Consider the following 12,103-nt stretch of genomic DNA (forward strand, 5'->3'; position numbering starts at 1 on the left):
TAAGTTTGTAATAGCAGAAGTTCATCTTTGAATAAAAGCTTGTGTCTGTAAGTACTCTCTATGTTTATTTCATTTCATTTTCATACATAAAAATGTTTTATAACTTCCGGAAGTTATAAAACATTGTTATAAACCATTTTTATAAACATTTTTATGTATGAAAATGAAATGAAATAAACATAGAGAGTACTTACAGACACAAGCTTTTATTCAAAGATGAACTTCTGCTATTACAAACTTAGAGAGGGAGAGAGAGAGAGAGAGAGAAAGAGAGGTAGGGAAAAACCCGATGCCCTCTCATCAGCTCTATGATACTTATTTATACACATTAAACTAACCATGATTACTTGTAAAAGTAACTCTGGTTTTTTGAAAGCAACTAGGGTTATTCTGACCATGATTACTTTTTAGAAAGTAACTATGGTTTACAAAAGCAACTAGGGTTACATGATAAAAGCAGTAGATTATGATAAAAGTAGCAGATTCTCTGTCTGCCATAATGAAGAGTTTTGATGTTGATCTTTTGTCCAGTAGTCGATTAGGTGAATGAATGATAACTGATTCCAAAACAGTCATCCTCATTATCTTGAAGGTGATTTTCCATCTTGACTAATGAAGTGTCTTCAACTGATGAATCTGATTTCTGACTTCCTGATATCATGTCTAATCTTTTTGAAATTCTACTGGCGAGCTGGCCGAGGCTAGTTCTGCCATTATTTTTGAATTTTCTTGAAGGAATGAGGCTTCTTGAGAGAGACAGGGGGCATGTGAAGCGGATAATTGCTTCTTGCTCTTTTGAGTAAGATGATAGGTTTTTATCCATGCTTCAATTTTAGTTTGCTGTATTAAAGAAATATTGAACTTTGCCCACCATTTTATCCTGAAGATTCTATAAAGTTGGTATAATTCTATATCATCAAGGATTTGGACAGATCTCCAGTCCCAAGTTAATATCCATGAGATGGCTTGGGAAGCTGCAAACATAAGGAGCTGTTCCTCCATAACAAAGCTGGTCCTTTGAACAAAATATTTGAATAAGGGCTTAACTTCTTCAGGGAAAATTGATTCATCCAAACCAACTTGATAGAACCAGACTTTGAACCATTGTGGAAATTTCAGGGAAATCCCTTTTTGAAACCATATAAACCAAGAGTGTTGAAAGGGTCTAAGATACAGGGCGTTATACCAGGCATCTGTGTAGTCATAGTAATTATAACTAGGGGGTCAAACTGTCTAGAAAAGTTTTTGAAGTAATGAAGAGGGGCATTCCAATCTTGTGCTGAAAGGACTTTGATGATTTTGATTTTTGAAAAGGCTATCTCTCCTTGTTTGTCAGGAGTATGAGTAACCTCTATTGAGTCATAATCAACGAGGATAAACTCATAAAAAAGTCGGGTCTTTTTGGGGTGTCTTGGGACATATTGAAAGTTGGGAGGAAATAACTGGGTAGCTATCTCTTTTGGATATAAATGGAAATATTCTTTTTCTATGATGAGAGAGGGAAAGCCTTCTGGCTTTTCTAAATATTCTGTTGACTCAGGTTTGACAGGAGATTTTGAAGAGGGTTGAGCTAATACAGTATATTTATTAGTCAGTGGGACTAATGGAGCTTTTTGATTTTGAGGAGGTGTTTTGACAATTTGTGAGGTAGTAAGTCTTTGAGAGGATTTTGAGGGTGTAGCTGGTGCGGATGATCCAGCACTCTTAAGAGGGGTTACTACTAGTGCCTTTGAACTTGATGATGTTGAACCCAGTGGGGGTCCATATTGATCTTTGGACTTTGGTTTTTCACTCATTCTTTCCCTGTAAAAATTCTCTTGTCAGAAAATCTGGAAGAGAGTTATTGTCTCCTTTGATATGAGTTATTTCAAAATCAAAGCAAGAAAGTAATGATTGCCATCTAGCGAAAATATGTTTTGAAACTAGGTTTTGAACATCCTTTTGTAAAACTGAAGGTGCAGCTTTACAATCAGTTTTTATCAAGAATCTCTTGTTAAAAACATCATCTTGAAATTTTTGAACACATAAAACTATTGAAAGAATCTCTTTTTTGACTGTAGAATACTTTTGTTGTGCTGGGTGCCAAATACCTGAATGGTACCTAACAATTTGTTCTTTTGAAGTCTGGGATTTTACTTGTTTAAGTATACCGCCATACCCTAGCTCTGAGGCATCAGTTTCTATGATTAATGAAGCTTCTGGGTCTGGTATTCCTAAACAGGGTAGACTCTGGACTAATTTTTTAACTTCCCGGACACTATGGCTCATTTCTTCAGACCATGGTGGGGAGTTTTTTCTAAGTCTTTTGAACAAAGGGGCACAAATTATCCTTATGTTAGGGATAAAGTCTGCTACATAATTAACACAACCTAGAAATCTCTGTAATTGAGTTTTCTCTTTTAATTCGTCTGGAAATTTTTTTGCAAATTCTAATGATCTTTGTATTGGGGTAATTTGCCCTTGATGAATTTCATAACCTAAAAATCTAGTTTTAGTTTCAAAGATTTTCATCTTTTTTGCTGAAACTACTAATCCATTTTTCTTAATGATTTCTATAAATTTTTCTAAGTGTTGAACGTGCTGATCTATACCTTTCGAGAATACTAAGACATCATCTAGATATACAATGGTGAAATCCATATATGGATAAAATATATCATTCATGATGTTTTGGTACTCACTAGGTGCATTTTTCAAGCCTTGTGGCATGACATTCCATTCATAATGGCCAAAAGGGACGACAAAGGCGGTTTTATATCTATCTTCCTCCCTCACCGAAATTTGATAATATCCTGATTTCATATCAAATTTTGAGAATATTGTTGCTTTATGTAATCTTTTAATGAGATCTTTTTTATTAGGTAATGGATATCTTATCCATTTTAATACTTTGTTTAAGGGTTTGTAATTAATGACTAGTCTAGGAGCTCCTCTTTCTAACTCAGAAGCATTCATGACATAAAACCCTGTGCAACTCCAAGGAGATTTGGAGTGGCGAATCAGACCCTTATTGAGATATTCTCCTATTTCTTCTCTACAATATTTTAAATATTGTTCATTCATTTGAATGGGCCGGGCTCTTGTAGGGATATCTTTTTCATTAAACCCGTCTATATATGGTAATGCTATGGTATGTATCTTTCTATGATGAAAGGCCATGGGATTTAGATCACATAGATCCTTTTCTATTCGCTCTTGAAAATCCTTAATAATCTTTTGAATATTAGATCTCTTGAGTTGCTCCTCTATTTTGTAATATTTAATTTCTTTTTGTAAAGAATTGATATGATTCTTTTTCCTAGAGATCATATTTATTTTGGAGGTTGAGATTTCTTTTAATAAATTTAACTCTTTCACATGAGGAGGTTTTATAAATGGAAAAGTAATAGTCTTTCCTAAGACTTGTGTAACTATTCCTTTTTCATCTATTTTATCGATAGAGTATAATAGGCAAATGAACGGAGTTCCTAAAATGACTTTTTCTGTCATGTTTTTGACTAGTACAAATGAAGATTTAAAACAGATTTGGTTTTTACAAATCTTGGCATTTGATAGTTTGTATTGAATGTTCATTTTGGATCCATTTGCACTATTAACTCCTTCCTTAGTTTTTTCATAAAACTGAGTAGGGATTAACCCTTCTTGAATGCAATTGATATCTGCGCCACTATCAATTAGGGCTACTATATTGATTCGAAAATCATTAATGACTAAGGTTATCTCAGAATGCCATTTATGAGTTATAACTAAATTAAGGAGATTAAGGTAATTTTCGTTTGGTTCTTGATTATTATTATCTTCATCTTTTTTATCATTAACTTGTTTTATTCCTGAAGTGCTAGCTAAAGTTTCTTGGGTTTCAATAATCTTTATTCCAGCTAGTTCCATTAATCTAAATTCTAAGCTAAGATCATTTTGCTTTAGTTGATTAATTTCTTCTTTCAATATTTTCACTTCTTCTTGAAGATCTGATAAAGTTATTGTTGGCTTAGGTCGAAATCTGTTAAAGATTTCATTCATGCTATTTATTGGAGGACTTATATCTTTCTTCAAAGTTTCTTCCTTTTTGACTAAAAGATTTAGTTGTTGTAGGAATTCGTCTCTTAAAGGAGAGTCTTCCATTTTATCTATTATAGAGATCAAACTCATAGTTTGGTCTTGTGTTAGCATGTTGACATTTTGTTCTAGGCATCCTGCACAATCACAGAATCCTGAACTATCTTTGACACATTCTCTTTCTTCTTCTGAAGAAGAATGAGAGTCAGATGAGTATTCGACCAGATTTACATCTTGGTCTTCATCTCCTTCATATTCATTTTCTGATGAGTAGTGAGGATCTTCATTATTAATGAGAACACTGATTAGACTGTCTTTGAGTTTTTGGTCTAAATCTAACTCATTTATTTTTTGTTGTGTTTTGAATTTGTTTGCATAATGCCCTGGCTTTCCACATTTCCAGCAGACATTTTTCTTTTTATTAGGATTTACAGCTTTTTTGTTTATAGGTTTTTGAGTTGAAGGATTTTGTTCATATGATTTCTTTTGAAATGGTTTTCTCTTTTTATAGCCCTGAGAAGGCTTTGTTTTGGATCTATTGATTCTTCTAGCTTTTGAACTAGGAGCTTGTAAAGGTTCTACTCCATATTGCTCACAAAAGCTACCTACTTCTTTTCTTGAAATTTGCATATCTTTTTGCATTTTGTTTTGAAGTTTAAAGTCAGTACATACTTGTATTCCTGTATATACTACAGTATTATGAAGTTGTCCAAATGATAGGGAACTAAAGTTTACTGGATTTCCTTGGTTGAAAAGTGATAAATTACTTAATACTTTTGACTGCATTAATCTAGGTAATCCTGCAATAAAGCGCTCCTTCCAAAAGGCGCTATTGCCATCTTCTCTTAAGGTTACTTTTGAGAAGAAGGTGTCCTTGTACCATCTGTAATCAGACATGGTAGGACAATAGAGATTAGAGAGCTGGCTTGAAGCTCTTTCTCTAAATATGCTAGGATCTCCTATGAAATGAAGTATAATGGTATATATTAATGTTGCTACAACATCTTCTTCTCCATTTTCTTTTCTTTTATCTAATATGGTTGATTTATCTTCAGGAGTCATGATATTATCCCACCAGCCACGTAGTTGACCCGTGAAACCATGAGTAATCATTAATGCTGCATTTCTATCTATGTTGTTATGGACTTTATAGGCCGTAGCGGCCATAATCATTTGATCAGTAATATCTAGTATATTTTGTTCACTAAAGCCATCGATATTCCACTCGTCGAGGCTAGTTCCACTAAAGGTGTTTTGACATAACTGTTAACATAGTATTAGTAAAATTTAATTGTTGATGAATTTTGTTAGCTTCTGCCTTATAGGGAGATGCTTCGATTTCTTGACCATCTTTTATTGCTAATTTTACTCCAGTTTGTGGAGGGTATTCTGAGGTAATAGTATTATTATCAGGAGTTTTCCAGGTAGTATCTATTTTTGTAATTGGGTTTATATTCTTTTGGAAAGGGTAACTAAGGGAATTTTTGATACAATAACTTTCAAACCAATCAAAGAAATAGATGTTTGTTTCAGATACCTCCATTTCTCCATAATATAAGGTTCTAAAAGTTTCAGTCTCTTGTTTACTAAAATTTTTGAAGTACCATAATCTTTTATCTTTATTATTTTCAGCCATAAAATCCTTTCTAATGAAATCTTTGTCTATTTCAAAACTAGATTTTACCCTGCTTATCATGTTGATTTGAGATGGGGTTGGAGAATAGTTACTAGATTCTTCGTCTTGATATACATGTGTTGCTATACTAGGACTAGATGTTGTATCTATTCCTTTAAGCTTTGATGATACAGAAGATCTTGGAAGATCCACTCTGTATAACTGTTGAGGAGATCTAATACTAAATGAGTTTGATCTATTCATTCTTAAAGTGAGATTTGCTCCTTCTTGAAACAATTCTCTTACTTGAGTATTATGAACTTTTGGTTGGGGTAGGGAATTCTTGAATACCCATTCCTCGGGAACTTTACTCATTACTTCGTCGTGAGTAAGTTTCTTTGGAACTTGTACTGAAGATCTTTTAAGGTTTGCTTCTAACATGATGGTTTCTTGTTTTGGTGATGATCTTAAGGCTTTAAAATTATAATTAATTTTTGAGACTTTATAATATACTCTATATATTATCGAGAAAGGATCACTTTCTTCTTCAAATATATCATCATTTGCTAATAAATCTAATTGTATGGCATTTTTGGTCCAACTATTTTGAAGATTCATAGCATAATTTGGATAACAGTTAAAGAAGACAGGACCATCATGAAGATTTGATTCTAAGACTGCAATTAATGAATCTTGTGGCTTTAATAGCCTCATATCTCTTAACATTACTATTATTGGAGAATTGATTCCTAATCGAAAGTTAGGTTTTGCAGCTACTTGTATTAAACCTACATGAATGAAATTAAAACCATCTTTAATGTGTTGATCTAAAACATCTTCATTTAATAATTTTATAGTACTTGTATGATCAGAACTATGTTGACAACATTCTATCGTAAAAATAGAGTCATCTGATCTATTGAATAAAGTATGTTGCTTATAAATTTCTTTTTTCTTTACTATAGGGATTGACCAGTTTTGAAGTGCTCTTTCTATTGAAGCTATTTCTAACTCTTGTTGGGCTACCCTAGATAATTCTTGATCTTGGTTACTAGAACCAGAGTTGGATGTTGATGGAATCATGATCTGTTTGTTTTTTCCTAAACTCATTTCGCTTAGAGTTTTGATTAATCTAGCCATGTTATCTACCTAAGTGACTTAAGAAGGATAATGTTTCTTCCCAATCTAGCTAAACCAACGGTCTCACTACCTCTCAGGCTTTACTGCCAGGACCACTAGACTCCAGGGATACCTCACACTAAGTCTTAAGGACTTGAAGATAATAACAAGGTGATTAATGAAAAACAATAAGAAGAAATAAAGTTGTAGAAAAATCAAAAGATTGAATCCAACAAACTAACTACTGATCCCATAACCCTTCCCTCACGGGAAAAGGCTCTGATACCAACTTTTGCGGAAGTTATAAAACATTTTTATGTATGAAAATGAAATGAAATAAACATATATATATATATATATATATATATATATATATATGACATTCAATTGATATTAGTAGTTATATAAAAGTGTGCGATATCAATCAAGGCTCCGTTTGGAAACACAGCTTAATTAAATGTTTATGGTCATAAGTGCTTATGACATAAGTGTTTATTCATTCACTATTTTAAAAATATTCATTGAAATAAATCGAAAATAAGCTATATATAAGCATAAGCTCTTTTTCATAAGCTATCATAAGTAGCTTATGAAAATAAGTCTCATAAATGTTTGCATAAGCTCTCCCAAACACTGGCATAAAAGCTTATGCTATCAGATAAGCTCAAATAAGCTCTTCCAAACGGGACCTAATTTAATGTTAAATAGTAGTATCAATCCGTAGATTGATCCGTAGATTGATCAAACCGTGCATCGCACAGGGATAATCCTAGTATTTTTTAAAAGTGAGTATGGGCTGCTCCCTTGTGCCCCCCAGCCTGTTAAGGCCTGCGTTTTTTTTGTGGGCAGAGTTAAGGGCTGAGCTTAACCAACCATAAAAATATTAGCCTGACAATTGAACTGGCCCAATCAAATCGTTTCCAAACATATATTGACACGTAGCGAACAATCTCCTTTGAGCTGGGCCAACCCGAGCTTTCAGCTCTACACAGATATGATGTCGTAACGTCGTACGCAATATCACAATCATCATTAATTAATTTGCAAAAAATTAAAAAAACGAATATTGTATTGTATGTAAACGCCATATATATATGGAGTTCAATCGGAAGCAAAAGCACAGTAACAGCAACCACCAGTAACTCCATTTCTGAGAGGAGTTGAGGCAGAGATCTACTAATTTTCTCTCCCTCTTCTCCGATGGGGTTCCCAGCCAACGGTGGTGCTTCCGGCGAGAAGCCTCTCAAGTTCCTCATCTACGGCCGCACCGGATGGATTGGCGGCCTGCTGGGAAGCCTATGCCGAGCCCAGGGGATCGATTTCGAATACGGCTCCGGCCGCCTCGAGAACCGCGCCTCCCTGGAAACTGACATCGCGGAGGTGAAGCCAACTCACGTGTTCAACGCCGCCGGTGTCACTGGTCGCCCCAACGTGGACTGGTGTGAGACTAACAAGGTCGAGACCATCCGCGCCAACGTGGTTGGCACGCTCACGCTTGCTGATGTGTGCCGTGAGCGCGGAATCATCGTCGTCAACTTCGCCACCGGCTGCATCTTCGAGTACGATTCCGGTCATCCCCTCGGATCTGGTATCGGATTCAAGGAAGAGGATTCTCCTAATTTCATCGGTTCGTTCTACTCCAAAACCAAAGCCATGGTTGGTTAATCTCTCACTCTCTCTTTCGCAATCGAATCTCATGCTTTGAATCATTGATTTCGATGCGATTGTTCACAAATCGAAATGCAGATTTGTGAAATTGTTTACTTCGATTGATCTGTAACTTCAGATCTGTTTTGTATAGAAATTACTAGTACTAATTGGATCAAATCGATATACACAATATGATGAATGAATCAAACAGATTTCAGTGTGTTGATTTCGATTTCAATTTTCAATCACAATGTTAAACAGGAAATTTTGATTCAGATTTGAGAATCTGAATCGTTCGATTACTCTGTTTCATCTACAGGTTGAAGATCTACTGAGGAATTATGATAATGTGTGTACCTTGCGAGTGAGGATGCCGATCTCATCAGATTTATCAAACCCGCGCAATTTCATCACGAAGATCTCTCGCTACGAGAAGGTGGTGGACATTCCAAATTCAATGACAATCCTGGACGAGCTTCTTCCCATCTCGATTGAGATGGCGAAGAGGAATCTCACTGGGATCTGGAACTTCACAAACCCTGGAGTGGTGAGCCACAATGAGATCTTAGCAATGTACAAGGAGTATATTGACTCAAACTTCACCTGGAAGAATTTCACCCTTGAGGAACAGGCCAAGGTCATTGTTGCTCCCCGGAGCAACAATGAGCTTGATGCAGGGAAATTGAGCAAGGAGTTTCCAGAATTGTTGCCCATTAAGGAGTCACTCATTAAGTATGTCTTCAAGCCAAACCAGAAGGTTAAGGCTTAAGTTCTAAGGATGAAGGTTTTCCCAGTTTTACCATCGATATACTATTATTATATATCCTCATTGATATATTTCAGTTTGCATGGATGTTTTGTAGTTGTAATTTATTTTCATGTTGTATTTGTATTGATTGGGTCCAAGAATAAACTAGAGCATGTTTATTTTTGAGTTTCTTATGACATTAGTTTGTTTGGTCAATTATGTTTGGGTAGATTGGTCAGAACAGCAGAATTGAGAATCTCTTACATTCCAATGGTATTCAGTCAATTCCCATTCCAATTTAACTCAATTCATTCAGTCAAACCGTCCAAATATATTTATATTCAATATTTACCAGGTTTATCGTGCCGCACAAATAAAATATTATAAAAAAATCATTTCTACTATATGACTATTGTATTTAAGATTCCTAAGCCTATTAACATTTCCTTACATAGGTGCGAACAAAGGGGTTGAGAAATATATGACAATACAGTTAGATGGTAGTAAACTTATGATCGTTTGGAAGGGGATTTCATCAATGTTGTTCCCATACCTATGAATTCAAATATTCAATGTTAAGTGGGTGGAAAATGCAAAGGCAAATTCTGTGGTGCCTTCCTATTTTTAAGGGTGTGGTGCCTCCAACCCTTTTAGCAAATAATATGCTGCCATGTGTATTAGTATTTTCAAATTTTCTTTTTCTGTTCAAATTTGAATTGATTTTTAGAAAATCAAAAATGTTTTATATTTTATTTTCAGAGGGGCCTTTTAGCAATTGTTTGAAAGTTGTATATTATCTTTTAACCATCATTGAGAATTTTTACCAAGCTTATTCGTATTATGAGTTCAACCCATTTTCTTCTTCTTCTTCCTTGAACCCTAAATAGTATCAGCTTCTTCACCTTCCAGCTTCTTCATCGTTCGTTTTTCGCACACGAGGACCATTGTCGTCATCAGCTTCTTCACGTTCCAGCTTCTTCATTGTCGTTCGACCTTCTTCACGTTCCAGCTTCTTCATCAAATAGCACGGTCCGTTTCTGAATCTGGGTTTAGTGTGTTTTGGTTCTAAAATCGCATTTTCCTAATCTATTATTCGTTGCTGTTGTTTGATTTCAAATTAAGGTGTTCTTATATTTGTGGGTTTTGAATCTGGGTTTAGGGTTTAAATCGCATTTTGGGTATTGTGCTTTTGGGTTTAGGCTTTTGAATCGGTGGGTTTAGGGTTTAAAAAATCGGAATGAAATTTTTTTAGTTTAAGGTTTACAAAATTGATTTCGTTGTTTTCGAAAATAAGGTTTTGTTTACTTAAAATCTTTGTGTTGTACTTATTTATTGGTTTCGTTGCATAGGTTTGCTGCCATGGCAGATGTGAATGAATATTTCTCTATTGACCTTTCTAATTATGGAGGTATGAGTGAGGATGATGATTCTGTGGCTGTGGCTGATGATGGCAATAATGAGAATTCTAATCCAGATCGTTGCAAATTAATTCCTGACTTGACAGCTGATGAGATAAGGGAGCTGGTGTTTTGTTCTGAGAAGGATGCTGTTGAATTTTACCAACACTATGCCCATTTCAAAGGTTTTGGTGCAAGGAAAGATGATGTCCGTCGTGATCGAAAGGGTAATATTATTAGTCGTCAACTGGTGTGTAATACGGAAGGTGAGAGACATGAGAAGCATGTGAATAAGGTTAGCCGAGTCAAAGAAGCAAAGCCTATTACCAGAGTGGCTTGCCCAGCAAAGTTCCGTGTCCGTTTTCATGCAGACTCAAGCAAGTGGAAGGTTGTGCTATTTGAACCAGAACACAATCATGGGTTGACACCTGCATCCCACGTTCATTTAATGCCCTCATTCAGGGGATTGACTGATGGTGACAAGGCTCAAGTAGACAGTCTAAAGCTGTATGGGGTGAGAAGTTGCAACATAATGGGGATTTTGATGGGTCAGAAAGGTGGGCATGAATCGGTGGGTTTTCTGAAAAAGGACTTATATAATCATGTTGATAAGAAGAAAAGGATAAGTTTAGGTGTTGGAGATGCAGCCAGTGCATTGAGTTATTTGCAGCGTAAGGGGGAGAAGGATCCCATGTTTTTTTTCAAATTCACAAGATCAGGTGAAGAAAATCTTGAAAACTTATTTTGGTGCGATGGAACAAGTCGCCTTGATTACCAAGCGTTTGGAGATGTCATTGTTTTTGACAGCACCTACAAGAAGAACAAGTACAACAAATCGGTTCTTATCTTTTCTGGCTACAATCATCACAAGGAGACTACAATTTTTGCATGTGCCTTGGTTTGTGATGAGACCATTGAGACTTACAAATTGGTCCTGAAAGCCTTGGATGAAGCTATGTTTGGAAAGCAACCCAAAGCTGTTGTGACTGATGGAGACAAATCTATGCGTGAAGCAGTAAAGGTTGTGTTTCCTAATGCTACTCATAGGCTTTGTGGATGGCATATTCAGCAAAACTGTCTTGAGAAAATTAAGATTCCAGATTCTTGAATGAATTTAAGACTTTGATTTATGGGAATTTCACTCCATAACGTTTTGAAACTAAATGGCTGCAAGTGATTGAAAAGTATGGTATTGGTGAGGAAAAATGGATTAAACAGACGTATGAAACTAGGCAGATGTGGGCAACTGTGTTTATGCGAGAGAAATTTTTTGCCGGTATCAGGACTACCTCTCTATGTGAAGGCATTAACTCATTTATTAAGAGGTATGTGCAGTGCAAAAATAGCATCCTTGATTTCATTTATAACTTTGAGAGAGCTGTGGAGGAGTATAGGCATAATGAGTTAGTCTCTGATTTCAAGTCAAGTTATGGTGAGCCTGTCTTGATTACTGCTTTGAGTCACTTTGAACAAGGAGCAACAAAGTTGTTGACATTGAATATGTTTAGGGAAGTGAGA

The 12,103-nt window shown here is 35.4% G+C and overlaps 2 protein-coding genes across 2 annotated transcripts; both read left to right on the forward strand.

Annotated features, from left to right (window-relative positions):
* Positions 1-7,893: 7,893 nt before the first annotated feature.
* Positions 7,894-9,404, forward strand: LOC130712017 (bifunctional dTDP-4-dehydrorhamnose 3,5-epimerase/dTDP-4-dehydrorhamnose reductase-like). The gene is made up of 2 exons (XM_057561836.1): positions 7,894-8,446; positions 8,760-9,404. Exons 1-2 carry the CDS (start codon positions 7,991-7,993, stop codon positions 9,207-9,209), a joined length of 906 nt encoding a protein of 301 aa, XP_057417819.1. The 5' UTR covers positions 7,894-7,990; the 3' UTR covers positions 9,210-9,404.
* Positions 9,405-10,547: 1,143 nt separating this feature from the next.
* LOC130712914 (protein FAR1-RELATED SEQUENCE 5-like) lies at positions 10,548-11,693 on the forward strand. Its single transcript, XM_057562729.1, has one exon. It carries the CDS (start codon positions 10,548-10,550, stop codon positions 11,691-11,693), a length of 1,146 nt encoding a protein of 381 aa, XP_057418712.1.
* The last annotated feature ends 410 nt before the right edge of the window (positions 11,694-12,103 follow it).

The sequence above is a fragment of the Lotus japonicus genome, chromosome 4 (genome assembly GCF_012489685.1).
Source record: "Lotus japonicus ecotype B-129 chromosome 4, LjGifu_v1.2".
NCBI classification, from domain to species: Eukaryota; Viridiplantae; Streptophyta; class Magnoliopsida; order Fabales; family Fabaceae; genus Lotus; species Lotus japonicus.

Bases quoted from the DNA above. Each gene is read 5' to 3' on its own strand.
- LOC130712914 (XM_057562729.1), top strand. From the start codon at position 10,548: ATGGCAGATGTGAATGAATATTTCTCTATTGACCTTTCTAATTATGGA.
- LOC130712017 (XM_057561836.1), top strand. From the start codon at position 7,991: ATGGGGTTCCCAGCCAACGGTGGTGCTTCCGGCGAGAAGCCTCTCAAG. The intron at 8,447-8,759 runs GTTGGTTAATCT...TTTCATCTACAG, and splicing joins ACTCCAAAACCAAAGCCATG to GTTGAAGATCTACTGAGGAA.